This window comes from the organism of the source record quoted next, unplaced genomic scaffold, assembly GCF_019419815.1.
Source record: "Pyrus x bretschneideri cultivar Hongxiangsu unplaced genomic scaffold, Pyrus_bretschneideri_v1 Contig265, whole genome shotgun sequence".
Lineage (NCBI taxonomy): Eukaryota > Viridiplantae > Streptophyta > Magnoliopsida > Rosales > Rosaceae > Pyrus > Pyrus x bretschneideri.
The window spans coordinates 773,621-800,606 of NW_025999574.1; the positions used below are offsets into that span (position 1 = coordinate 773,621).

Below are 26,986 nucleotides of genomic sequence, written 5' to 3' on the forward strand. Positions count from 1 at the left end.
AAATCAGTCCAAACTAATCCGGTTAGGGCCATGCCGCCCATGCTTCCAAAAAGAAGGGACCAGAAAATAAAAGAAAGACCCCGATTCTTCCAACGGGCAGCTCGCAATCTAACGGCCAGGAACCCCTGCCCGTCAATCAAAATCTCACGGGCAGTAGATCATTCTACAACCTTCTCCCTCTCCCTCAAAAAACCCTCTTTCTTCTACAACTTCACTCATCTTCTCGGTTCACTTCGCCTCTCTCCTCGCTTTTCTCCTTCTACAAATACCTAGGGAAGGATTAGGATTTCTGCTACTCAATAGTAAACCGTAATTTCACCTGAAAGCTCTCGAAAATGGCTACCGCTCAAATCAACGTCCTCAGCACCAAGCCCAATTTCACAACCCCGAGGTCGGCGTTTTTCGGTCAGGGACTGGGCCGAACGACGCCGTCGAAGGCGTTTGTGAGCGTGAGACCCAACGGCGTCAGAAGGGTCGGGCCGCTCCGGATAGTCAACGAGAAAGTTGTGGGAATCGATTTGGGAACGACGAACTCCGCCGTTGGGGTTATGGAGGGCGGGAAGCCCACCATCGTCACCAACGCCGAGGGCCAGAGAACGACGCCGTCCGTGGTGGCGTATACGAAGAACGGGGATAGGCTTGTGGGCCAGATTGCCAAACGACAGGCCGTTGTGAACCCCGAGAACACCTTCTTCTCCGTGAAGAGGTTCATCGGGAGGAGAATGTCTGAGGTGGACGAGGAGTCGAAGCAGGTGTCGTACAAGGTCGTAAGGGATGCGAATGGCAATGTCAAGATCGACTGCCCTGCTATCGGCAAGCAGTTCGCCGCTGAAGAAATTTCAGCTCAGGTATAATTTTTTACTGACATTTTTGGGTTTATTTTTTTCTTGCTTCTGTGTTTTTTAGCCGTGGGATTGTTGAAATTTTACTTATTTCAAGAAGGGGGAAGTTGTTAGAGTAATTTGTGGTATTATTACGTTTTAATTTGTTGAAAATTATGATTTTTGACGTCGTTTGTTGGTAGTCAATGGTGGTCGTACAGTGGTGGGGTGTTGTTTTTGTAGTTTTGGTGATGAGTGTTGCGAAATTGACCTACAGTTCTGTTTGGCCGCTCGGAAAATGAATAAGGTTGATGGTAATTTCGTGTTGGTGGTGGTTAAGTTCTTCGAAACCCTTTTTTCTTGTCTGCTAATGTGAATTTTGAAACGTTAAACTTTACGGCGCTCCGCTGTTACCTTCAAAATTATTTAACCTTTTGGAGTGTGCCATTTGCATGATTCTGGTTCTGCTAACATAACTTGGTTAGTTTTTGGAAACAATGTACTTTAGCTGTCAAATTTTGTTGAACTTAGTTTTATTGCTGGTTTAGGTGTTGAGGAAGCTTGTGGATGATGCTTCAAAGTTTTTGAATGATAAAGTTGGTAAAGCAGTGATCACTGTGCCTGCTTACTTTAATGACTCTCAAAGAACTGCTACAAAAGATGCCGGCCGTATTGCTGGTTTGGAAGTTCTTAGGATTATAAATGAACCTACTGCTGCTTCTTTAGCATACGGGTTTGACAGGAAGAACAATGAAACTATCTTGGTATTTGACCTTGGAGGTGGTACTTTTGATGTTTCAGGTACAGTGTTTGTTATTGGGATGTGTTCTTTATCCATTATAGCCGTGCAAATGTTGGTTTGCGTGTTTTTGTTAAATCTTTTTCTAAATTGCGCTCCTTCCATTACAGTACTTGAGGTTGGTGATGGTGTGTTTGAAGTTCTATCTACTTCAGGAGATACACATTTGGGGGGAGATGATTTTGATAAGGTTTGGATTCGCTATTTCTTCTAAATTTTGTTATGCATGACTATACACTTAGAGCTTGTTTGGATGTGCTTTTAAAATGATCAAAAGCGCTTTTGGTGAAAATATTTTTATAACAAATTTTTAGTATACATGCAAGTAAATCTTGGAAAAGCACTTAAAGTGCTTCCTGGAAGAAGCACATAACTGGTGCTTCCTGGAAGAAGCACATAAGTGCTTTAGGAACCCAAAAATATTTTCTCTAAAAGCGCTTTCAGTCATTTTAGAAACACATCCAAACGTGTTCTTAAACATTTTATATTTAAAAACTTTATTCCTTTTAGTTTTAGTTTGGAGGCCTAAATAGTGATATGGTTTTGATTATGTTGTTATTTTGCAGAGGATTGTTGACTGGCTTGCTGCGGACTTCAAAAGCAATGAAGGAATAGACCTGTTAAAGGATAAACAGGCTCTTCAGCGGCTGACAGAGACAGCTGAGAAAGCCAAGATGGAGTTGTCAACTTTGACTCAGACTAACATTAGGTATGTTGCCAATATCTGAGAACCTTCATTATTCTGAAGCATTTTTCAGCTGTTGAGTATTCTCTTGTGATCATCTGTCTGGGCTGTTTTCATTCCTAACAATGTTTTATCGGTGATAATTGTTATGTTCCAGTCTGCCTTTCATTACTGCAACTGCAGATGGGCCGAAGCACATTGAGACAACTCTTACAAGGGCGAAGTTTGAGGAGTTGTGCTCAGATCTGCTCGACAGGTGTGGACCTTTGTTTCAATTTGCAATTGAGATTGTGGATATCTGCATATTTGGCTGTAGCTTTTTTGGTTGCTAATTTCAATGTATCCGCTTTGATGCCATAATGTATATGTTTGATTCTAAAGTAAACTTATAATTTTGTTGATATTTTAGGCTTAGAACACCAGTTGAAACCGCCTTGAGGGATGCAAAGCTTGCCTGGAAAGATATAGATGAGGTGATACTTGTTGGTGGTTCAACACGTATACCAGCTGTGCAGGAGCTTGTAAGAAAGGTGACAGGGAAGGAACCAAATGTTACAGTTAATCCTGATGAAGTTGTTGCCCTTGGAGCTGCAGTTCAGGTCGGTCTCTATGATTTCTTTCTTCAATTTGGTGACATGTTATGTCCATTGTTATAACACTATTGTTGTGAAGTTATTGGTTTTTATTTTTTATTTTTTTTGTGTTTTCTGTTGCTATTATTGTATTGACGATATCTTTTTTCGCTTCATTCCAGGCTGGTGTATTAGCTGGAGATGTCAGTGACATTGTGCTCTTGGATGTGACACCACTATCACTGGGTTTGGAGACTCTTGGTGGCGTCATGACTAAGATCATCCCAAGAAACACGACTCTACCGACCTCCAAGTCGGAGGTGTTTTCAACAGCTGCAGATGGGCAGACAAGTGTCGAGATTAATGTCCTTCAAGGAGAAAGAGAATTTGTTAGGGATAACAAGTCTCTTGGGAGCTTCCGTTTGGATGGTATTCCCCCTGCACCACGAGGGGTTCCTCAAATTGAAGTCAAATTCGACATTGACGCCAATGGTATTCTATCCGTCGCTGCTGTGGACAAGGGCACAGGGAAGAAGCAAGACATCACCATCACTGGTGCCAGTACCTTGCCAAGTGACGAGGTTAGTCAACTAGCAAGTTTTAAAATTGTCAGCTTTGTGATATTAGATTTGGAACTACTCGTTTGCATTTTTTTAAGTCTTGAATTATATTAAGAGAAATGCCTGCAAATGTACAGGTGGAAAGGATGGTTAGCGAAGCTGAGAAGTTTGCAAAGGAAGACAAGGAGAAGAGAGACGCCATCGACACAAAGAACCAGGCTGACTCAGTTATCTACCAAACAGAGAAGCAACTGAAAGAGCTGGGAGACAAGGTTCCAGCTGAAGTTAAAGGAAAGGTCGAGGCAAAACTTGGAGAGCTCAAGGATGCAGTCTCAGGGGGTTCAACTCAGGCCATAAAAGATGCCATGGCTGCCCTTAACCAGGAAGTGATGCAGCTTGGCCAGTCGCTTTACAACCAGCCCGGCACTCCTGGTGCTGGTGCGGGGCCAACTCCACCCGGTTCTGAAGCTGGTGGGTCTTCAGATTCATCATCCGGCAAGGGACCCGACGGTGATGTTATTGATGCAGATTTCACCGACAGCAAGTGAGCAAGACCGTTGGACAGGAGTTAGTAGCCTTCTTGCTTATACTATTTAGATTAAATGTGTATATTAGAATGATTCTGCCGGGCTGGGATCGTGGTGTTGGGGATACTGTGTCATTTTTGTTTTATGGAGAATGAGAAACAATGTTGTTTAGATGACAGAGGACTAGATACTTGTACTTAATTAGAGGACTTAAGAAGACCGATACCGAAACAGTACGGCGATTAGAGCCCTTGCAAATTGGTTAAAGCGTCGATTGATTTGAATGCAAAAGCACAGGCACCGTATGTGCATTTAGCAGTGAAAACCAATACCAATAGTAACAAACCAGCACAATCTATCTAGGACTTCGAGGGAGGCTTTCATGACCTCGTCCTCCTCCGCCACCACTAAGTCTTAGTGATGATCTAGGACTACTGTTGTTGCTACTGGGAGATAAGTTGGAAGGAATATGGTTTTGGCCTTGACCTGGAGAAATATTCGGCCCCATCAACGAGCACCTCGTGCTCCCAGACTCCGATCTACCTGGCGACGTCAAAGGAGGTGGAGTCCTGATCCCTCGGTGGTGTGCTCTTGCACTAAACGAAGACTGGTACGCCTGGTGGTGGTGGTGGTGGTTTTGGTGGTAGTTAGGGTGTTGGTGACGCCCTTGAACATGGCCTTGGTATGCACTGCAAATACTCGGAGAGCTGTGCACTCTATGCACTGGAGGCGAAATCGTGAACCGGTGACCTGCCGTGCTCGTGTCAGCGACAACCGCGTGGTGTTCAGGGGATGCTGATTGAGATGCTGATTTGGGCGATGAACATGCCGAATATAAGCCGAGGCTCCCCATGGGGCTACTTGCGATGACCTTTGGGGCAACCGGAGCAATCTGCTGCTGTTGCTGCAGCGGTGGAGGCTGCATTTTTGGTGGCGATCGGATGATTCCATTGATGGCGTCAATGTAACGCTGCTCCAGCTGGTGTTCCAACGGCGGGGTTGGACTCGCGATCATGATTGGCTTGGACGGGAACAAGAATGCTCTCGGCCTCGGGCTGCCTTCGCTCTCTTGTCGATCATATTCGTCGAGCATGTGCTTGAGATCTTCGTCGTTTCTCACAGAGACCAAAGCATCGAGATCTTCCGTGGCTGGCTGGTATTTCAACACCATATCCCCATCAGACAATGTACTCAGCTTTTCCATCAACTCTGAAACGTAGGTAAGGTAATGTACCTTTAGACATATGTTATTAGAAATTTCGTACGGTTATGAAGTTCCGAGTTCAAATCTCATTCACCTAAAATTCAAAAAGAAACAAATAGACTAACAAAATGTGCACCTGCGTATGTTATGCCGCGGGACAATGCAATGACGCGAGTCTCCCCTCCAACATACTTGAGCTGGCCGTCGGCAGGCCTGGGTAGGATTCTGCCGCCATGGCTGCACAAGAACTTGATCCGGCTTTTGGGGGAGGACGGCGCGTCATTCTCACCGCCACAACTACCGCCAATTTCACCGGCCATTTTTCATGTCAAAATATGTCACGTACGTATTGTGGTATGAACTGCACATAAATTATAATGTAACTAATCAATTCAGCGAGTCTGCGACTGCAGCCCCCCTCCCCTCTTCCTCAGGGACGTTGAATCGCCGTCATGAAAGTCCCCGGAATCTGCAACGATGGCGTTAATCAATCAAAACATCAAAATCCGACTTTGAAAAAGAATTATAAAATTAATAAAATGTTTTTATTTTTATTATTTAAAAATTTGTACACAAATTTTGTTTCCCATTATGCTTAATTAGAGCCTACTTTGTACGGACGAGGGGTGGCGCGGTTGGAAGAGAAAGAAGATTGAATTGGGGAGAGAATTTTGAAGAATGAAAAGAATCATCCAAAAATAGCGGAGAGAGAGAGAGAAGCTTCTTGTTAGGTTTCTCCTGAATGAAATTCTATGGATCTCCCCAAATCTCTCGTTTTTGTACGAGAATAAGAATGACTTGCATGAAACAGAAACACTAATGTCCCTTCTTTCGTACACATATTTCATCACTCACCTACCCACAAACATTTTGTATATGGTCCGTTTTATTAGGGACAAATTTCGGATATAATTCAACTATTACATATGCTCACTCAATTTCTTCCTGATTATCAATTCTAGCTAGTGATGTATTAGTTTTTCTGAGTGCTGCCATGCTCATCCGTCTTATTTCTCACCCATCCGTCTTATTTGCTTGTCTATTATATCTTATTGCTCGTTACATTTTGTGTTTTATGGGCTTCAACAAAGGACTATCTATTGGTAGAAAAAGTTGGTCGGCTCTTATGATGATATAATTTGATCGAATTATGTACATTGACATTGAATGGTTTCACTACAACAAACTAGAGCTTAGTCATGTTGATTAGAGCAATATGCTCGCCTATTTACATCCAAGTTCGAATTTTTATTATTTGAGTAAAAATGACGTTTAGTGGAGAAGATCCAATCGTCTATAAAAAAAATAGTTCATATACAAATTGCATCGATACCTTTTGTATAAAACTCCACGCTCTAAATGAAAAAAAAATCATATATCAAAGTTATCGCAGTAGAAGTAAAAAGGAATTATAGTAAACATGATACCAAATGGAATCAAAACTTATACTTGTCTAATTTGAAATTGGAATATGAGACTCCATTTGGAATAAAATATAGATTAAGTGGAGGAGAAAATAAAATATTTTTTCTTCTCGTTCAAGCGTCTATTTATTTATTATTTTTGACAAACAACAACGTTAATGGATCAGAAAATAAGAATTAGTGAAAATTGAATCTGCATTATGATGCATAGATTATTATTTTCCGTCAATGAGGTAAAACAATCTGTATAAACTTTAGACTTACATAAAAAATAGCCTAACAAATTACGTATTGAACAACCACGTAATAAATAAGGTTTATTAATTCCTTACGTAATTCGATTTACGCTTACAATTTGATAACATTTTATACGTATGAGAGAAGCATACGATCGCAGCGCAAAGAGGACATAGCGAGTGGGCTGTGGACTCCTCCTCCCTCCATCCCTCCTCCTCCTCGCATTCTCGCCGGTGTAAAACTCAGTCTCTGTGTGGAAGCGGAAGCACAACGACACCGTTTGAGAGGGAGAGAATTGTGCTAAGGAAGAAAAGAAGAATATGGATATGGAAGCACAGAGGTTTGTATGGGGCGGAGCAATTCCTCTGCAGATTCATCTCCATGAATCCGACGTCGCCACTCTTCCTGCTCCCCCACCTGCCCTGGTACTAAACCTCTGTATACATACATATATATATATATATATATCTCTCTCTCTCTCTTTGAAATTTCCATTTATGCCTCCGATTACCCTCCTAATTTACTATGATTGTTGCTCTCTCTCTCTGTAACTTGTTTGATTTCAGATCTTAGCTCCTCGGATTGGGTATCTGCCATTGTTGGCCTCGGTTCTAAAACCTCACTTCAGCTCTGCACTTCCTCCTCGCTTAGACGCCATTTGGTTCGAGTACAAAGGCTTGCCCTTGAAATGGTATGCACCCATTTCCTCTTTTTCCATACCCGAAAATTTGGTTTTGCTACAATGCTCAATGTGATGGTTTTCGTATATGAAACAAAGTGTTGATAATTGATATGCCATTTGATTTTTGATTTTAGTGACTGCCAGTCTAATTGGCACTAGATTTTTGGTTTCTCTCTAATTGTTTGTTGTTGCCCCTTTGGTTCTTTAAATGATCTTGCATGCCTGTTTAAGGTTTGCGTGCCAGAAGTTCGTGTTTTGAAGTGACTGAGGGAGGAAAGAGTGAATGAATAGCGCACGATGCTTTCATAAGTTGTTAGGTTCGTGTTAGTTTTATTTGTTTCATAACATTGCAAGAGCTTCTTGCAGGTATATACCCACAGGAGTTCTATTTGATCTTCTATGTGCAGAACCAGAAAGACCTTGGAATCTCACGGTAAATATTTTTTCTTAACAGGGTATCTTTTTTCATTCCCGTGTTTCAAATTTGATGAGGCTGCCATTAGTTTCGCGTTGGAAGCTTTTATAGAAACTTAGGAGGAAATTAGTCACAAAAAAGAAATGCAGAATTATGAACAGAAATCGTACCTGCGTTTGGTTCTCTTATATGTAAATAGGAGATGGCTGGCTATCAGAAACCACATACATGCATAAGTGTATTTCAGAAGTTATCCTTGGTAAATGATTTTGGACATTACGGAGTTATTTATTTTATTCTAAGGCTGAATGTTTTGGAGTTACTAACTTACTACAGATAAGCAGATAAGAAATTAGGGTAGTGTTATACACACACCCTTTTACCTCCCACACACCCTTGTTAATTTTGGTCAATTGATCTTCTTCAATTCATTCAATCTCATGGTCGAAAATTGAGGGGGGTGTGTGAGAGGTAAAAATGGGTGTGTGGATAGCACCACCCAAGAAATTATTGTCACAAACACTTATCAAGCTGCTATGTGGCATCAAGATTTATTCTCTTGTTTTGGTGGAGTTTGGGAAATCTCAAAAAAATGGCCAGGTGTGTTTTGTGGGACCAGTTTTAAAGTTTCATAATGTAGTGGGAAAACCGAATTCTCGTTTGAATGAATTTGCGACCTAGCCAATTCTAATCGAACCCAGTAAGACTTGGTTTTCATCATCTTCTCCCAACATTTCAATACCATTACTGGTGCTACACTACTGCATTTTGCCACTATCATTGCCTGCCACCACTTCAACTTGCCCCATTTGCCACCATTTCTATTGCTACACTGTTTCTGCCACTGGTGTTACAGTGACCACCATCCCTGCCACCATCTAACTAGCACTGCCACGCCTTGCTGTTACCTCAACCAGCATTACTTACCACCAATGACGTAATAGTTATCCTCCATTTTTTCACAAATAATTGAATTAGACTGATTAGATGTTACTTATACGATATGTAATGCTCTAATATTTTTTCTCTCAGTAAATTTCTAAAGGTTATAACTCAATTTAAACAAACTAGTTTAGCTATCAGCCTAGCAGGTTAATTGGTATAAACTAATTATAGGATTCACATACATCTAACTATACATTTGTTTGTAGAGGATAAGTTTGGATGGACCATGTAATATGTTTAACAATAATTTTATGATGAGTGGACGCATAAATTTAGCATTTCATTGTCATTTCATTTACATCACAGTACACAACACCTTGAATGGAGTTTTGTATATTTTTGGATTGTCTGCCAATGAGGTGTAATCGAGTGGTCATACCTGTTGTTTGTTCCCATGTGGTCTGGGGTTGATTCCTCTAGCTATTTGCTGGAGTCTTCTGCCTCCCAAGGTCAGGGGCGCCAAATTCTCATCCGAGTCTGCAAAGTGGATTTGGGGAGTTTCGAGGAATCAAGCAACAATATTTTGTGATGATCTTTTTTATTTTTTATAAATTGTCTTGCACCACCTCCTTTTCTTCTGATGCTACAGGGAATCAGCTCTCAATTTTGTATCTTTGTGCAGGTGCATTTTACAGGATATCCGGGGAACATATTGATTCCTTGTGATGGTGAAGATAGTGTAAAGTGGAGCTTTATCAATTCTTTGAAAGAGGTCAGGGATTGTTTTGTTAGATTCATATTGTCTATTTATACAACTGTTTATTTCTTGCCATATATTGTATTTGACTCAGTTTGATTTTACTGTTTAGTTTGGAATCTAGTGAGAAGTTACAATTTTTCATTGGAAAGTCTTGTATGACAATGTAGATGTCCTTAAATTACTTTTTAATGGCATTTACTTAATCTGCAGGCTGCATATATAATAAATGGAAACTGTAAGAATGTGATGAACATGTCTCAGCCAGATCAGGTGGAGCTTTGGCGTTCGGTCTTAAATGGTATACCTGCTAATTGCTGATGATTTGGAGTTATTGTGACATTTTTTTGGGTTCGTTCATTTTAGTTAAGTTGAACAAATATAGGTGATTACCCATCTACGAGATATTTTATATCTACATATATTTGAGAAAGTATAAGAAAATTTGTATAAATTTTTGTAAAAAATGTTACCTATAATTAAACATTTTATATAGTGATAATCTTTGGAGTGGAATGTTGACCATTAGTCACCGAACTTTGGTAATTACTGTTTACGTAGCACTATCATTTTGTTGAGACTATCCCACATTGGAGATGGAAGTCTTGCAATGCGTGCGTAATAGATCTTGCCACCTGTCCACCATTGGTTTTGGGGTCGATGCTTACATTCTAAGACTTGCATTCAGACCTTCGTGCATGCACATAGTTTCTTAAGGTTGTATATAGCTTATGCATGGTTCCTCCCTTCTTTTCCCTTTGTTTCATCTGATTCAGGTCTTAATTGTCTGATTTCTACTTATGGCTGTGGATGTGCCTTTTATGAATGAGCCGTCTTAGCATAATCACTTCCTCAAACTTTTTTTTGTAGGTAATTTGGAAGCCTACTTCCGGGTATCTTCTAAACTTAAGCTTGGAACTGTTGGGGAAGAATGGGCAGCAAAGAATTCATGCTCTCCAAAATCCAGACCAAATATGGGCGAAACTGATGTTTCTGGACAAGTGAAGGCAGGTGAGCGAAGATTTAATGTTCTAGCTTGTCTTCATGATTGGTGTGCTCACATTTTCCAGCCAAATCTCTTTACAACTTCATATTATCTTCCTAACTTGAACTATAAGCCCACACCTTACTTCCAACCCACTCCTTATTTGAAGGTGCTGCCTTGCTTCAATTCCATTGCTATCATCAGTTCCTTACTTTCTGTACAGTCTCTATTTGGGATGACCTGTGTCAAAATTTTATGTATTACTATTCTAGCTTTTGAGATTTCAGATAGCAAGAGGTTGTTAAAACTTTTCGCCTTAGGTTGATTGATGGCAAAATGTTAAAAAAACTGTGGAGTTTTAGGAATTTTAAAGGTTTTAGAGAGATTTCTGGACCTAGGGTTGAAGTAATTAGGCAGACTGATGTAGGACAGAAGCGTTTGGGTAGTTTGGTTGCTGCAGCAGTGCAAAACCAGCAAATAACAAGCATATGAATAGAAAGGGAAATAGGACCAAAGTTGGAATGTTGATCATTATGTTCTAGGGCAATGAGACCCAAGGTAAACTCTCTAGTCTGTAATTTCTAAAAAGGGTAAAAACTGCATACAGAGCCTGTTGAGAGAGTATTTGTACTAGCGTTACTGCAGATAACTATTTAATCTTAGCCCTCGAAAATACTAAAATTCAAAAAAGACAGATAAGGACAAGGAAATAACAATGACAGAAAACCAACTAGAACCAAAGGCCCCTTAGATCCTGAAGGCCCCCTAGATGCTCCTGCATCACTACCAAGTTTAGTTGATCATGTGGGACTAAGAACAGTACTGAAACATTGTCTTGGGTTTTTGGAGCAATTCTGGCTTCTAATTGCCTAGAAGTAGTTGCAGACTTGCAATATGTAATAAGAAAGAACTGCAAAAGGGTGTATAGCGTAGTGTTAATCAAGTATGGACTTAAAGTGGATATTTAGGTTGTATCCCTTTACCTAAATCTCTCTGTCTAATAGCCCAGGTTAAAATTGAATGACAAAAACTTTGAAAGAGCATCATACTTTTGAAATTGAAGTGAAGGTTTTTAGATACGCAATTAATGTTGTAATTAAATTTCAAATGATTGATCTTTCTTAGGTCGTGTTCCAGTTCGTTTATATGTTTGGAGTGTCGGTGAGGATTTTGATGATTTAGAAGATGCACCTCAGATTGATAGTTGGGACAAAGTCTCTTACATTAACCGGCCTGTTGAGATACAAGGAGGAGAAGGAGGTAAGGCAGCTTTCTTATTTCTCATAAACCTTTCTCAGAAATATGTGCTTCGTTTCCCCTTACATTTTGCAGTAAACTTATGAACAAGGATTTTTTCAATTAATAGAAAATAGACTTGGCCTGCCTATTAATATGGTCAGTGATGGAAAGAACACCTTTTGTTTACTTTCTTGTGGATTGTTTTGTACTGAAGCTGCATGGACTGCAGTTCTTTCCAAGGTACTCCATGACCTGTTTTGTTTTGGAATTGGATTCCACATCATATTCTTAGTTTTCATGCCTGTTCTGGGTAAGCTGGTAGGGTTTAACTGACACTTGATTTCTTACCAATCAAGCTCTCATTTAAGCGTTTCCCCTACACTGTTTTAAAAAAGATGTCTGAATAAGTGTGAAAGAATGGTTTTCTTGGCACCTTTTTGGTATAAGAAACATTTCCTAGTAAAAAACTCTAGGCAGGAAATCTATTCTCTCTTTTCTGCCAGTCTTCCTGGCTAGTGCAGCTACATAGTTCCTATATTTTGGTTGCTTAGTTCTTCAACGGAATTTGTTATTTATTTGAAAGAGAGAATGTCAATCATGTGGCTTATTATTTCGTTGAAATTGATGGTCTATTAGATTTGGGAGGATGAAATCTGAGTACAGTGAGACAGACTTCAATCATAGACGTTCATGCATGTGCGCATGTTAAACAGACAGACAGACAGACATCAAATCTCTCCTTCTATTTTTGTTTTTGTTTTATGCTTGACACAAAGCCGGGTCTTGATTCCCAACCTGGCCTCTGGAAGTGGGTGTACTTAATGACCAGAATGCCCGAACAGGAACTGTTGTCATGTCTCACACAAGTGAATGCTTAATTTTACATCAGTTCCAGGTGTAAATGTGTTGGTGGCCTCATCAATTTATTGATTAAATTGGTACCGCTGAGCATGTCAGATTGATCATATTAGGGTTCAATCTTTTAAGTTTTGACTGAGTTCATCTATCTTGCGTTACAGGTAGATGCTTCACTCTAAATGATGCAATCAAGAGCCTTTTGCCAGAGTATTTTCCTGACAAATCCTTGATCCCTGAAGAATCACCAACGTTAGGTGAGGAGGATGAACAAAAGGTTTCCTCTGAAGATGCAATCAAGAGCGATATAGGAGCCAAAGAGGAAGTAGAAAAGTCAAGCGAACATACAAAGTCTTGCAACCAATACGATGATGCTGAAATCAAACTAGTCCGTATCCAAGGTATTGAGCCGAAATTGGAGATACCGTTCTCTTGGGTGGCAAATAACTTACTGAACCCCGAGCACTTTCTTCATATCTGTGTGTATTTGAAAGTACCACAAATCAATAACATGTGTAGGTAGGTTGCATTTGGAATCATTTTCGCCACGTTTAAAACAAGGCATCTTCCATTGGGGACTTTGAAATGTATTTTACTGTATAGAAGTGTACAGAAGATTAACTGTCAGTATATATCTATCATTCACTTCAGGTTTTCTAGGTGTTTTTTCTTTTTCATCTTGGCCTGTGCTTTTTTCTTTGGTATTCTCTTGCTCTCTCATGCCATCGTTAAGCTCCTTTAGAAAAGGTCTTAGATCAGACCATCATGATTTCTGGCGTGACCAAAACACAGGTGGTCTTATCCTTTTGTGAGTTGCAGTCACGGTGCTCCTTCACAAGTTTTTCTTCTTAGATTCAGTCAAAAACTTGCAAACACACGAGAAAGACTTATATGATAGGAGTATATCGTTACGTGGAGTCTTGATCCAATAATGTTCTTCACATTAAAATGCATTAAAGAACTTGAACCAGACGTAACAAGACGGTAAACCTTTCCCATGAAAGTTGCTTTTCAAATACACATGCTAAGGCGACCCAGTGTTCTGTAACATCTAAAGTCGACCGTTTGGCTCACATGTAATGGATGCATCATCAGAACGTTTTCTTAGTTTAATGTGACAGAGAATGGTGCCATTGAAAAATCCCGAATCATGTTGTTGTTACAAGGATGTGACATCAACACATCCTTTTTTATTTCTCACACATTGATGTTTAATGTGACAAAGACGGGTGTTATTGAAAAATCCCGAATCAGAAGGAAAAAAAAAGACAAATTTGGTTATGCAATACTTTAACGCTTACATTTTTTTCTTTTCTAATATTTTCTTTCGATTCTTTTATATAGTATAATAGTAATTTCATTAGTTTTTGATTGATAAAGACTAGTTGAGATATATGATTTTAAATGTCCAATAATGGCAGCATCCAAAATCCACTTTTCCTCCTCAAAAGCTCAAACAAAAAACTAAGAGGATCTCAATTCTCATTGCTCAACCAAAAAATAAGATACAGAGCTCAGTGCACCAGTGTGAGAAATTTTTTTCAGTGTGCCGAAAAGACGGATCATTTAAGTATCATAATACATATTAAATTAAATTTCATTCTGAGACCCAAAAACAAAGAGAGATTTAATGAAAAGTATAACTACTGTTCACTTTAACGAAAAATCACATTTTTACATTAAAAAGTCAATCATGATACTATTCACTTTACCCTTTATTTTACCTTTATAGTTAAAACTCAAAGTTTTCAAACAATTTTTATTAGTTTTCTTAAAAACAAATACATTTCACTCATTGAACAATAATAATAATCTACAAGCTAGAATAGCTACATTCTAAAAAAGCGCTTACAGACTTTGAGGATCTTGCCTCCTCCCTTGTGTTTTTTCTTGGTAGATCTTGTTGCTTGATGATCTTCATCATCTTCCTCATTGCCATCAATGGAAGATGTCAAAGCTGTGGTTGCAGACTGGTCATGGATCCTGCAATACCTCTCTGACACAGAAGAAGATCTTCTCATGGATGAGAATGCTCCCTTCAATGCTGATTGAAACCCTAAACCTAAACCTAAACCAGTTGCTGAAGCAGAAGCAGAAGAAGAAAAAGAAGAAACTGAGCTACTCCTCTTGTGCATAACATGAGTGCCAAACCTCTCTCCACCATTGCCTTTGTTCTGACAATCTTCCTCAGAAGAATCATGAGTGGGGTTGTTTTTCTTCATGTGCTGCAGATTTAGATTGGTTTCTTCTTGGATCTTTGAGGAGGTAGGGTTTTTTGGGGTAGATTTCTGGGTTTGGGAAAATGATTGGAGATCTGAGAAGTCTATGGATCTTGAGTTTCGGGAGCGACTACTACTACCAGCACCCATGATTTTGATCTTCGAATATCCACCCATTTTTGTATGTTTGAAAGTGGAGCTAGTGACAAGTGGTAGGAGGAGGTGAGGAGGAAGATGATAATTTGCAGTAGGTATATATAAAGACAAAGGAATGGAAATATGGAAGGCAGAAAGGATGGGCCTGTAAAAGGTGAGAAGAAGCTGGAGGGAGACAAGTTGTGGATGAGAGGCCATGTAAGTTGAAAACTAATACAGGTCGGTAGATTTTTGACCATTTGGTATTTGGAGTGCAGTGCAGATGAAAAAGTGAAACATATCAGATTTGGAAACGAATGCAGGTAGGGTAGAGCTGTTGAAAAATGGTTCCATTTTATATTTTTATTTTTTTGGGAGGTTGGTCGGTTGGTAGATCTGTGACATCATTTTTTTTTTTTATATAATTTCTTACTCACATTTTTATGGGAATCACTTCGTAATGTATTTCAATGAACTGAACTGTCTTCCCTCAAATATCATGTTTATAAAAAATCACCTAAATCTGAAAACATATGACTATTGGATTAAGAGTTTAAGGTTTAATTCTATGTAGAACTGTATTAGTCCTAGGAGCCAATAACAATTATCTTCCTCATAAATGTCATGAGCAATTGCAAGTGACATTTTATCACAGTGATACAAAAGTGTTCGATTGACAATGTAAATTTAAACTCCGTCATTAGCTAATCTAACATAACTTTCTCGACCTTAGTAGAACCCATAAAAACTATGAAGTTTTAACAAAACACTTTCGTTACTATTCACTTTTAATGAAAAACCACATTTTAATTATTTCCTAATATTATTTATTACATCTTTATTTGTCATTTTTTATTAAAATTAATTTTTTTTTTAACTTTTTGACGTTTTCGTTAGTTTTCTTAAAAAGTAAAAAACACTAATAAAAATGATTTGAAAACTTTAAATTTTAAGGATAAGAACCAAATAAAAAGTAAAATGAATAATACTAAATTAATTTTTTAATATAAAAATATAATTTTTCGTTAAAATAAACCGGACTTTAAACTGTTTGTTAAAAGCCAGTAAGAAACTTTACTTTCTGTTTTTCTGGTTCCCAGTAGTCATTGACGACGAGTCAATAAATTCTTTCAAATTCGGTCAAACTCCACAACTCCTAATTTTACAATCTCTCTCCCTCATCACTCCCGTGCTTTTCACTCATTCATTTGACTTATCTCTTTCTCTATCTCTTCTCTGCCTGTGTGACTAGGGTTTCTCTCTCTTTCGAAAACCCAGTCAGTCCACTATTCAAGCCAAGTTTTTGCACAATCCAAGCCGAATCTCGCACTGGCATTGCGCAATTCGCGGGAATTCCGACTACAACGCCGGCGTTTCAGCTCCACAAAAAAAAGTGCATTGAATCCTCGTCAACATTCGCAAATTCAAGTCAATTTTTGGTTAGTTCTTGAGCCTCGATCTGATTTCTCTGTAAAATTTGTCTATTTTTTCTATATTTTCAGCTGAATTTATGGTCTCCGCAGAAAGATAATTTCTAAATTTGAACTTTTTGTTATGTATAAACTCAATTTTTGGATGTAATGCAGACATTTAATCTTGATTTGGTGAACGAGAGCGATGTGCTGAGCGATGGCACTTAAGGCTCCAGCTCCGGAAGCTGCTGAGATTGCAATTGCATCGATTGGGCGTGGATACGATATATCCACTGATTTAAGGCTCAAGTACTGTAAAGGGGAGTCTCACACTGCTCGATTGATTGAAATCGATGACGATGGAGGCCACGAGATTGTTCTTCCCGGTGGGATTACCATCCCGAATGTTCCCAAATCGATTAAATGCGATAAAGGAGAGCGCACACGATTCAGGTCCGACGTTCTCTCTTTCCAACAGGTATCTTCAGTTTTTCTTAATCACAATTCTCGCATGTTTTTCTTATTGATTGAATTTGTGGTATGCATGTCGTTCTTGAAGTTTTGTAATCTAAACCTAATGTTCAAATGTGCGGCTGTCACGGCTTGGCTTGTTTTAAAACATTTATGAGGTTGGATGCAATCTAGAATAGTAATGGAGGACATATAAGAGTCACATTGGGATCGGAAGACATCAAGCGAAAAATGTTTTACGTATAAAGTGTTTTATGATTACCTGATCATTAAAGACATATAACTAATTTGAAAATGAACACTACATTGATATAGCTCAATGCGTGTTATCACTCCTCCCATCCCCAAGAAAATAAGAGACGAAAATGAAAATGTCGTATGGCAAAATCCAGGCATCATATTGTTTGGTTATGGGGATTGGGTTGCAGTGAGGCCGCCTTTTCAGTAAAATATATGTTCTTTTCGTAGAATCTTGTTTTGCAACTGTGATTTTACTTTAAGCATCGAAGCGGTGGTACAGGAGAAATTAAATTTGTTCTCTCTCTTGCAGATGTCAGAGCAGTTCAATCAGGAAATATCGTTGACTGGAAAAATACCCTCAGGTCTCTTCAATTCTATGTTTGATTTCTCAGGTAGTTGGCAGAAAGATGCAGCCAACACTAAGACCCTTGCTTTTGATGGGGTGTTCATCACTCTCTATACTGTTGCACTGGAAAAATCTCAGATGGTACTGTGCGAGAATGTTATTAAAGCAGTCCCATCATTGTGGGAACCTGCTGCATTAGCAAGGTGAGAGGTTTTTGGAGTTTTTAGTCAAATTACAGCATTAATGCTAAGCTCCGTCTTTGAAGCTTCATATAGAGCTAATTAAGGAAAGTGTGTTCACACACCTATTTTTACCTCTCACACACCCTTGTTAATTTTTGGCCATTGATGTTCAATTCATTCAATCCAAAGCCCGAAAATTGAGAGGGGTGTGTGAAAAGTAAAAATGGGTGTGTGATAGAACTACCCTTTATTAAGTTCTGATAGGAAGCTTGTTTTTGTAATGTACTTCATATGCTAGTTGTTTGCCTATGCCATGAGCCTATGTTTCTTGTATTGTGGAAGTTACAAAAGGGGAAAGAAATAAGAAAAGAAACAAGCAAGAATCAGGCTTCACAAAGCTTGTCCAATATATTTACTTTACCTTTTAAATCTGTACCAAGTGAGGTTTCTATATTTGTGAAATTTTCTGTATCTGTCATTTGTATGCCTTCCCCTTCTGCCTGCATTATTCCACCTTTTCATGGGACATATTCTTCTCGTTTCATCAACTGATCTTAGTCTTGAATCCCGTTGAAGAGGGGAAATTGATTGTTGAATACTTTTTTTTTTTAAACTCTGTTGCCTGAAATAAATTGCATTAAATTCAGAGGACCTTAAGCATGTTTCATGCTTATGCATATTCCTGCAATACTTGGGTGTCATGGTTCTCCAGCAAAATAATTAATTTCACATTGATGCATTTATCGGTATAATCTGTATGGCATTAGTAAAATGCAGTAATAGATGGGATTGAGTCTTCTGCGAGGCAAGTTATGATATATATATATATATATCCATGTTGACTATATTAAAATTTTGGAAATTGGAACGTGTTTTTTGATATTTTATGTTTATTCTAGGTTTATAGAGAGATTTGGAACACATATTGTTGTTGGTGTGAAGATGGGTGGGAAAGATGTTATATACATGAAACAGCAGCATTCTTCAACTCTTCAACCGGCTGATATACAGAAAAAACTAAAGGATATGGCAGATAAAAGGTTTTTAGATGCCCATGGTCAGTATGGTATGCCTTCGGAACAAGGTTACAAGAATGGCAAGGTTCGTATGGTGGTTAATTTTATCTCATTTAATAGCTGAGTCTTTAAAATGTTCCAATGAATTGTAAGCATACAATCTGGTTCCTTACGTTAAGTTGGGACTGCTAAATAATTATTAGTTTTAGTTCTTAATTCTTTAAAAGGAATCCTGTCCACTTTGTTAGATAATAAAATAGTTGTTTTTTAGTTTATGGTGAGAAAGTAGTTGTCAATGTAATGACCTGTTTCTAAAAAAATGGATAAAAAGTGTTTGAAGGTAGTTGTGAGTGTAATAATGAATCTTGCTATTTCAGAGTTTCTAGTAAGTGTACGGTGTATGGATACCAAGGATGTATCCTTTACTAAGTGTGCCAAAATTTGTGAGTTGATCCAAATGATTTGAAAAGAAAAGCTTCAGATGAATCCATAATAGATTAAGACGTGCAAACTCTTTTATTTTCCTAAAGTTTTCATTTTGTGTGAAGAATGTTTATCATGAAAGTTTCATTGTTATAAGAGAGTATAATCAACCAATGATTAAATGTTATATGGAACCATTAGGCAATGAGAATTGTGGTGTTTGCAGCATAGGTGGCAAGCTAGTTTGGCAGGAATTTGTGAGATTTTACTTTGAATTGCTTATTAGTACTGATAATACAAGAATTAAGTTAAAAAGTTGTTCTCTTGAATTTGCTCTAAGTCTGCTTTTCTCTATTTCTACTGTATTCTAATTTCTTAACTCAATGCATAAGTTATATATCCTTTTTTTCCCGTTCAAAAAAGTTTCTTATCTGATCATTTGTTTTTCAGTTTGAAATCAGGGAGCAGCGGTTAAGGTTTGCAGATACTAGTCCATCAAGTTCCTATTCACACAAGGAAGTGCGTATAGTTACTAAACCTTGTTGATTGTCTAACTGGCTTCGTCGGTTATCAGATATATATAAATAAAAAAATAAACCCCTACTTTTTCACTTTTGATTTTCAATTCTAAGTTACTTTAATTGCAGGACATTTTAATCATTTGCAAGAGGAGAGGTGGAAGTGAGATGAGAAATATATCCCATAACGAATGGTTACAAAGTGTTCAGTTGGAGCCTGATGTGATCACAATGTCATTTATACCAATTACTTCTCTGTTGAATGGAGTCCCTGGGAGTGGATTCTTGAGCCATGCCATAAACCTTTATTTACGATGTAAGCAAAAGTTTTTCTGTTTGCGTCACTTTTACGTTTTATTTTCTATTTGCTGCTTTGAAAATCTTGACCCTCATAAGTGCGCGTCATAATAGTAGGCTCCTATGTTGAACAATAGTAAGTGCCTTACTAAAATTTCAACCAAATAGTATTAGGTTGCTAGATTGTCAGTCTGGATCATTGATCAAGTGGAATCTTGTTTGGATGCATGGTCTCATCTCACAGTTTGGCAGCATGTGTTTGTGAGCACGTGCCTTTGGAAGCTGCTGATTTGTATTTACTTAGTTCAGTTGTAGGAGTCGGGTTTTCTGCTGAAGATCGGCTGTCATTATGGCCCTTGAGTCTAATTTCAGGTTTCTAGTCGCTGATGCTTGTTCAAGATTATATGCAGTCCTAATCTGAGGTGTGATACCAAGGAACATTAGGTGCTAGCACACAAACCCACAACCTCCCTCTTAGGGGAATTAATGGTACAAGGGTCTGTTATTCTATCTATTTTATTAAACAAATTTATGCAAATTCTCCAATGGAACAGTCACCACACTACCTTTAAAATTGTTACACAGCCTATTAAAAAACTCTAGGGTCTACAAGTAGCCAACTTTACTTCATGGGCACTATTTATAGCCCCTTAAAAGCCACAAGCTTAAGTCTAGCCAAATCTCGAATGCTCATTTCTTTCTTAAATCTTTTTCTAGACATAAATTTCTTGGATGACAATTATTTTTCTGGCCATAATCTTGTTTGGGTTTTTTTTTTTTGTTAGGGAAACTAAATATAGACAACTAATTTACTTTAAAGTCGTTTCCTAAACATAAAATATCTCAAATGCGTATGCATAGCTCTAAATGCTTTTATCTGTAATTTGGAGAAAAATATTCTTCACCGTATTTTCTTCTCTTCTAGGAAATAAAATATCAACTAGGACAACATTATTTTCTTAGAAACAAATATATATATTAACACAGCAGAAGTTAACATGTGGAAATTTTTATTCTTCTCCTATTCTTACAGATAAACCACCAATTGAAGAACTCCATCAGTTTTTGGAGTTTCAGCTGCCAAGGCAATGGGCACCAGTTTTTAGTGACCTGCCCCTTGGTCCACAGCGGAAGCAACAAAGCAATGTATCTCTACAGTTTAGCTTAATGGGGCCCAAACTTTACGTCAACACCAGTCTGGTAAAGTGTCTCCTTTACCTTTTTTTTAAGCGGAAGTAAAGTTTTGTTGCATGAGTGTTTTAATTAAGTTTATGTTTTTTATCATCTCGAACTTTGAACCAAATGAGACATTCATCCATTAACTTGGGAAAAACTACATGCTGTATGGATGGCATCTGTTTGAGTGGTCATTTACTGCTTTCCTATTCATTCTCTTATGATGCTCCAATAATTCCATGGCATAAACTAAACCTCTTGACTGTTGAGCAGAAAAAGAGAAAAGGATCCATGAGTATTTGTCGTGCTTAAGAATAGTTTTCCTTACCGGCAGAAATCTTATTTGTTATATGTTGATATCAGGTTGATGTGGGAAAGAGGCCAGTGACTGGTCTGCGACTGTATTTAGAGGGCAAAAGAAGCAACCGTTTGGCCATTCACTTACAACACCTCACCTCTCTTCCAAATACCTTCCAACTCGAAGATGATCCAAATGGAAACTTTCGTCGTGATTCCTATGATCGTAAATACTATGAGAAAGTCCAGTGGAAGAACTTCTCCCATGTCTGCACTGCCCCTGTGGAGTCTGATGAGGATCTTTCAATAGTAACTGGGGCCCAGTTACAGGTTGAGAATTATGGAATAAAGAATATCCTCTTCTTGAGACTCCGCTTCTCTACTGTTTCTGGTGCGACAAAGGTAAAGCATCCTGACTGGGATGGATCACCAGGCTTGGCACATAAGTCCGGGCTCATATCAACACTAATCAGCCATCATTTTACAACAGTTCAGAAACCACCTCCACGACCAGCAGATGTGAACATAAACTCTGCCGTTTACCCTGGAGGTCCTCCGGTTCCCATCCAAGCCCCAAAGCTTTGGAAATTCGTTGACACAACGGAGATGGTAAGAGGGCCACAGGAGACTCCGGGTTATTGGGTTGTCTCTGGGGCAAGGCTTGTGGTTGAGAAGGGCAGGATATCCCTCCGTGTGAAATACTCTCTATTGACTGTAATATTACCTGACGAAGAAGAGTTGGAGGGACAGTAGCGGATTCCGCGTGTTGTCAAAGAAAATTGGAAAAAAGTAAAAATGGTATAGATGTTTGGTACTGGGAGGAAGAACCGGGGTGGGGTGGTGGTATTCGATACTGTGAGAGTTGCCGAGGCTGTTGTGGTAGTGTTGTATATTTCATTTCTCACCTCCGATGTCATTTGTTTTTGCAATGTAGATTTTTCTGACCTTCACAAGTTCAGAACAGGGCAGGGTTCTACCCTTTGCAAATTATATGGTGTAAATTTTTGGATGGGGTGTGTATCAAGAGCTGAGCTTCGGCTTTCACTAGCGACTAGGCGTCGCGAAGGGCACGGTGGCATGATGTCCAGATTTGGATGAATTTACCGGAAGAGGCGGTAGTGATTAGGCGTGACGGTCGCGGTGGCGCCATGTCCACATTTGGATGAATTTACCGGAACATAAAAAAGAGGCGGTCTCATCTGTCTTCCTTGTAAACTATTGATTTTTCCATGGCCTGCCTTAATATAATATTATGCCTCTGGGTGATTCAGGTATCAATTCTAGTCTTATTCTTTTGGGTATTTTCACATTTAAAAGAAGAAGAAGAAAAAAAAAAAAAAAAAAAAAAGAGTGAGAAGACAATTTAGTAATGCTGGCAGTTTTGTTTAACCACTTTATAGAAAAACACTTCCAAGAGTTTGATTGGACAAAAAAAAAAAAAAAAATCTTTCGGCCTAATTTGGGTTTTTCTTTGAATTATTGAGTTTGAAATATTTTTTTTTATTTTTATTTTTTAACCAAACAAATGGTATTATTTACATTAAGGAAATGGGGTGGTCTTGGTCTCACAATGTGCTGGTAATAATGTGATTTAAATTCGCATTTAGTAATAATCGAACCTAAGACCTTTCGATTAAATCAATAATTAGCATTTTTCCGGCATAAAGCAATAATACCTATATACTTTGGTGCGGGCTCGATTTTCACTTATTCGGTTGTTTCTAACATTTAAACAATTTAACCCGCTAACATTATTGTCGGTAAAAAAAAAAAAAAACAATAATTGGCATTTATTGTTTAATAAAGTTAACTTGAAACTTATTGTTCTTTTTATCTGAAAAAAAAATGGGGGAAAATTGGCTGTCCTAATCCTCCCAGAGGCAGATTGTCTGCTCTCTTGATATGGTGTCCTCCCCATACATTCCTATTTTATGCTGTCACGGTTAAGTCACGTCAATATTTTATACTAATTTTTTTATAGAGATAATAAGACAAAAAACAATAGTAATATAAAATGTTGACATAGCTTAACTATAATCGTACAAATAGTAGAGCATGGGGAAGGCACTGTATCAGGAGGGCAGACAATCTGCCTTCAATCCTCCATGACCTCGATCAAGTTTTCTACGTTATCTTTAATTCTAATTTCTAACGACGATACCCTTAATTATATATAATTAGAGTTGGCGTTTTTGCTTGTCTTGCTGGAGGAAACAGCACAAGCAGTCGTGCAATTCTTGTTCATGTACACTTGCTCTTTCTTCTCGTTCCACTTTCAATCAATTTCTTTCTTCTTACGCGAAAATGGCGGATGCGCTCGTTTCCAAGCTGCTACAACGGTTGGCTTCAGCAACTTATCGATACATCGAAGGAGAGCTGAAAGTAGTCTTGAACGTCAAGAAAGAAGAAGAAGATTTCACTAGCAATCTCAATGATATTCAAGCTGCGCTGGAGGATGCAGAGCAAAGGCAAGTAAAGGAGGCCAGCGTCAGAAACTGGTTGGACAAGCTGAAGCAAAAACCCTACGAATTGGGGGACGTGCTGGACGAGTGGAACATTGAAATTCTGAAACAATAAGACAAGCGAGAAAGAGAACCTAAGAAGAAGGTATGCTTCTCTATTTCTTCCCGTTGCTTTTGTTTTGGCCATGTAAGTTGGGGTCCGGTGATTTTCCGGCATGACATTGCTCTCAAGATCAAAGATTTGAGTGATAGGTTAACCGTGATTGCTAAGCAAAGAGAAATGTATAATTTTCAACACAAAGAAAGAGTCATTCAACAACCTCAACGGCAGAAAACATCGTCTTTTGTCGACGTATCTAACATATTTGGTCGGGAAATTGAAAAGGACATGTTGGTGAAGGGGCTGTTGAATGATAGTAGTGAAGACGGAAGGGAGTCCTTTATCATCCCTATTGTAGGGATGGGAGGAATAGGGAAGACAACTTTGGCCCAGTTAGCATATAACGATGACAATGTTAAAGCTCGTTTTCAATAGAGAATATGGGTTTGTGTGTCAGACTCTTTTGATGAGATTAAGATAGCCAATGCCATTTGTGGTAACAAGACCCCAAGTTCAAATGAGTTGGACCATGTCTTGCAATGTAAGTCTAGATCCATCAAGAGCAAAATGTTTCTGCTTGTCTTAGATGACGTCTGGACAAAAGACCGTAAGAAGTGGGGTAATTTAAAACTTCCGCTAATGCATAGTGGTGCTAAAGGTAGTAGAATATTGGTGATTACTCGAAAACAAAAGGTTGCAAGTATGATGAGAGCAACCACTCACATGATCAATTTGGTGAACAAAATTGTTTGTCAATCTTCAATGACATGACATGACATTTTCTGATAGGAACTGGATGAGTCTAACTTGTTTGGAGATATAAGCAAAGATATTGTAAAGAAGTGCAAGGGTTGGCTCTTGCTGCAAAGGCTTTAGGTAGTATCATGCACGATAAGGGAATGAAGAATGGAATGATGTTTTAAATAGCAAGATATGGGAGCTAGAAGAGTTCGAGCAAGAAGTTTTCCAACCACTCTTATTACATTATTATGATTTGGCCCCAACAATCAAATGTTGCCTTTTATTTTGTGCTATTTTTCCAAAAGGTTAGGTATTTGACAAAGATTATTTGATTACTTCGTGAATGGCACAAGATTATCTTAACTGGAATGAGAATAAAGATAAAGGAATACTTGGTAACACATTTTTTTGATAACTTAGCTGCACGGTTTTTTTCCAAGATTTTAAGGACTGTTATAGTGGTAAAGTTATAAGTTGCAAAATGCATGATATCGAGCAATTTCTCACCAAGAATGAATGCTTGCTTGCGGAAGCTGAGGGTGGTAAGAACGAAATAGAGGTATTGGGTGATAAGGTTCGCCATTTGACCTTAACATTTGTACCTTATGGCCAACGTCCACTTTCGATCTCATCACACAGTCGGAAGAACATACGTACTCTCAGAGATTCTCGGTTAAGAATTTCAACAGTAGACTTGAGTTTCAGTCGAAAGGTCCGAGGACGTTAAATTGGAGTGGTAACTCCATCAAAGAACTACTCGAGCAGATTGGTGATTTGATACACTTGAGGCATACTGATTTGTGTGATAATATTGGTTTGGAGATATTACCTGACAGTATCTGCGATTTGTACAATTTGTATACCTTGCGCCTCAAATGCAGGGCCGTCTCTGAGATTTTGAGGGCCTTATGCGAAATTTATAAAAGGCCCCTTCCTTAGGATAGTTTAAAAAAAGGTAAGACAATGTATTGACGCTAGAAAACAATCACTTAAATCAAAACGAAGTTTAGCACTCATTGATTGCAAGTTTAAAAATGTCATTAATAATAAGTAAAAAGAGCTACAAACTTAACGTTCACTAAATAGTCAAACGCAGTTCAATCTTAAACCAAAAAAAAAAAAAAAAAAGCTCTGACTTTGCAAAATTTGAGAATCCTTACTCTTTGTGCTTGGGATGAGTGTGAACTTTGCCTCCTCTTGGGAAATTGCCGTCCCTTGAAAGACTGACACTACGATGGATGGAAGGAGTGAAGAAGGTTGGTGCTGAGTTTTTGGGAATACACATCATTCAAATCATCCTCCTCAGTGTTCCCGAAACTGAAAGAACTGAGCTTTTATGAAATGTCGGAGTGGGAAGAGTGGGAAGGCGTGGAAGGGTGGAAGAAAGACGATTGTGAACTCACAGTAATCATGCCATGCCTTTCTTCTCCAGGAATTCATGCCTGCCCTAAGCTAAAAACCTTGCCATACTTCCTCTTCAAAAGATCCATGACACTTTCAGATCGTTACAAATTATAACACTGAGTGAATTCTACCAATCTCATCATCCACCATTTTCTGGTAATTGAGCTTTTATTTAGATGCTAAAGTATGTATCAATGTTACAACTGTGTAGCATCATTTTTATTTGCTTATTTTGTTCAAAATCTTTATATCGCTAGGCATGATTTTGTTAATGGAGCACTGTTGATAAAATGGTGACTCGCTGAGTAGATAACCGCATTCCTCTTGGTCATTTTACAGATCAAAATTCAACTGTCGATCAAGTACATCTGCCTTTACGTTTTAGTTTTTCAAGTTACAGGTAAGTGCAAAGCAGTATAATTACAACATGTATACAATTAGTAATTTAGTAATGTGTGTTTCGCGAATACTGTATGAATTTGGAACTAAAAAGGGAAGTTCTGCAGTTGATATGTTGACTCATGCATTAATAGTTATTTGCAGTGCTTTGATTTTTGTTTGTCAAATCTCCGAGTTTTAGTTTGGTGCTTGAATTATTTTTTTCAATGTGCTTGCCAAGAAACCTTCATTTTCTGTTTCAATCTTAGGTTAATTACAAACGCAAAATACAAGAGCTCGTTGTGTTCAATTATCATTTCAGGGATCCTATCGAAGCTAAAACAATGATCCAGATGCAAGAGACTTGTACGTCATGTGTTCGAATCACCCCTTCCCAAGGTGTACCGGATGTTTGCAGTTCTATTTTCTAGTGTCAATAGTCATACAAAATTAAAACTTTCCTTGCTTCATTACTCTGTATAGAGTAATCGGAGCAACTCAGCAAATATCCATCTGTAGTCA

General features: G+C 38.3%; 5 protein-coding genes across 9 annotated transcripts; 3 read left to right on the top strand and 2 right to left on the bottom strand.

The window, feature by feature from the left end:
* Positions 1-162: 162 nt before the first annotated feature.
* LOC103945002 (stromal 70 kDa heat shock-related protein, chloroplastic) lies at positions 163-4,137 on the top strand. The gene is made up of 8 exons (XM_048587363.1): positions 163-848; positions 1,370-1,622; positions 1,731-1,810; positions 2,187-2,329; positions 2,463-2,561; positions 2,715-2,904; positions 3,060-3,458; positions 3,575-4,137. The coding sequence occupies exons 1-8, from the start codon at positions 336-338 to the stop codon at positions 3,983-3,985; spliced, it is 2,088 nt and encodes a 695-aa protein (XP_048443320.1). The 5' UTR covers positions 163-335; the 3' UTR covers positions 3,986-4,137.
* Positions 4,138-4,319: 182 nt separating this feature from the next.
* LOC103944992 lies at positions 4,320-5,840 on the bottom strand. Its single transcript, XM_048587344.1, has 2 exons — positions 5,305-5,840; positions 4,320-5,173 (listed from the first exon to the last, which is right to left on the bottom strand). The coding sequence occupies exons 1-2, from the start codon at positions 5,486-5,488 to the stop codon at positions 4,320-4,322; spliced, it is 1,038 nt and encodes a 345-aa protein (XP_048443301.1). The 5' UTR covers positions 5,489-5,840.
* A 1,106-nt stretch (positions 5,841-6,946) lies between these two features.
* LOC103944991 (autophagy protein 5) lies at positions 6,947-13,301 on the top strand. Of its 2 annotated transcripts, none has more exons than XM_018646901.2 (8): positions 6,947-7,254; positions 7,396-7,520; positions 7,878-7,944; positions 9,494-9,583; positions 9,782-9,869; positions 10,439-10,579; positions 11,691-11,813; positions 12,812-13,301. In XM_018646901.2, exons 1-8 carry the CDS (start codon positions 7,150-7,152, stop codon positions 13,168-13,170), a joined length of 1,098 nt encoding a protein of 365 aa, XP_018502417.2. In that variant the 5' UTR covers positions 6,947-7,149; the 3' UTR covers positions 13,171-13,301. The 2 variants fall into 2 exon arrangements, with proteins under 2 accessions (XP_018502417.2, XP_009353767.2); XM_009355492.3 differs by having other exon boundaries at positions 6,950-7,254; positions 11,679-11,813.
* Positions 13,302-14,385: 1,084 nt separating this feature from the next.
* LOC125478779 lies at positions 14,386-15,313 on the bottom strand. Its single transcript, XM_048587376.1, has one exon. It carries the CDS (start codon positions 15,218-15,220, stop codon positions 14,477-14,479), a length of 744 nt encoding a protein of 247 aa, XP_048443333.1. The 5' UTR covers positions 15,221-15,313; the 3' UTR covers positions 14,386-14,476.
* Positions 15,314-16,150: 837 nt separating this feature from the next.
* On the top strand, positions 16,151-22,657 carry LOC103944988 (MACPF domain-containing protein At4g24290). 4 transcript variants are annotated; one of them, XM_048587356.1, is made up of 9 exons: positions 16,156-16,440; positions 16,588-16,891; positions 17,435-17,673; positions 18,552-18,753; positions 19,542-19,610; positions 19,739-19,925; positions 20,940-21,106; positions 21,446-22,168; positions 22,314-22,657. In XM_048587356.1, the coding sequence occupies exons 2-8, from the start codon at positions 16,631-16,633 to the stop codon at positions 22,130-22,132; spliced, it is 1,812 nt and encodes a 603-aa protein (XP_048443313.1). In that variant the 5' UTR covers positions 16,156-16,440; positions 16,588-16,630; the 3' UTR covers positions 22,133-22,168; positions 22,314-22,657. The 4 variants fall into 4 exon arrangements, 2 of the variants coding, with proteins under 2 accessions (XP_048443313.1, XP_009353765.2); XR_007259565.1 differs by lacking the exons at positions 21,446-22,168; positions 22,314-22,657 and adding an exon at positions 20,216-20,403 and having other exon boundaries at positions 16,151-16,440; positions 20,940-21,078; XR_007259566.1 differs by lacking the exons at positions 21,446-22,168; positions 22,314-22,657 and adding an exon at positions 20,216-20,395 and having other exon boundaries at positions 16,151-16,440; positions 20,940-21,078.
* The last annotated feature ends 4,329 nt before the right edge of the window (positions 22,658-26,986 follow it).

What these genes read in the sequence shown, in the direction of transcription:
- LOC103945002 (XM_048587363.1), top strand. Translation starts at nt 336, where the DNA reads ATGGCTACCGCTCAAATCAACGTCCTCAGCACCAAGCCCAATTTCACA. An exon ending in TGGTACTTTTGATGTTTCAG is followed by an intron (nt 1,623 to 1,730) that starts GTACAGTGTTTG and finishes CTTCCATTACAG; the next exon opens with TACTTGAGGTTGGTGATGGT. An exon ending in GGGGAGATGATTTTGATAAG is followed by an intron (nt 1,811 to 2,186) that starts GTTTGGATTCGC and finishes GTTATTTTGCAG; the next exon opens with AGGATTGTTGACTGGCTTGC.
- LOC103944992 (XM_048587344.1), bottom strand. Translation starts at nt 5,488, where the DNA reads ATGGCCGGTGAAATTGGCGGTAGTTGTGGCGGTGAGAATGACGCGCCG. An exon ending in CCGCGGCATAACATACGCAG is followed by an intron (nt 5,174 to 5,304) that starts GTGCACATTTTG and finishes CCTACGTTTCAG; the next exon opens with AGTTGATGGAAAAGCTGAGT.
- LOC103944991 (XM_009355492.3), top strand. Translation starts at nt 7,150, where the DNA reads ATGGATATGGAAGCACAGAGGTTTGTATGGGGCGGAGCAATTCCTCTG. An exon ending in AAAGGCTTGCCCTTGAAATG is followed by an intron (nt 7,521 to 7,877) that starts GTATGCACCCAT and finishes AGCTTCTTGCAG; the next exon opens with GTATATACCCACAGGAGTTC. An exon ending in AAAGACCTTGGAATCTCACG is followed by an intron (nt 7,945 to 9,493) that starts GTAAATATTTTT and finishes ATCTTTGTGCAG; the next exon opens with GTGCATTTTACAGGATATCC.
- LOC125478779 (XM_048587376.1), bottom strand. Translation starts at nt 15,220, where the DNA reads ATGGCCTCTCATCCACAACTTGTCTCCCTCCAGCTTCTTCTCACCTTT.
- LOC103944988 (XM_009355490.3), top strand. Translation starts at nt 16,631, where the DNA reads ATGGCACTTAAGGCTCCAGCTCCGGAAGCTGCTGAGATTGCAATTGCA. An exon ending in ACGTTCTCTCTTTCCAACAG is followed by an intron (nt 16,892 to 17,434) that starts GTATCTTCAGTT and finishes TCTCTCTTGCAG; the next exon opens with ATGTCAGAGCAGTTCAATCA. An exon ending in CATAAACCTTTATTTACGAT is followed by an intron (nt 19,926 to 20,939) that starts GTAAGCAAAAGT and finishes CTATTCTTACAG; the next exon opens with ATAAACCACCAATTGAAGAA.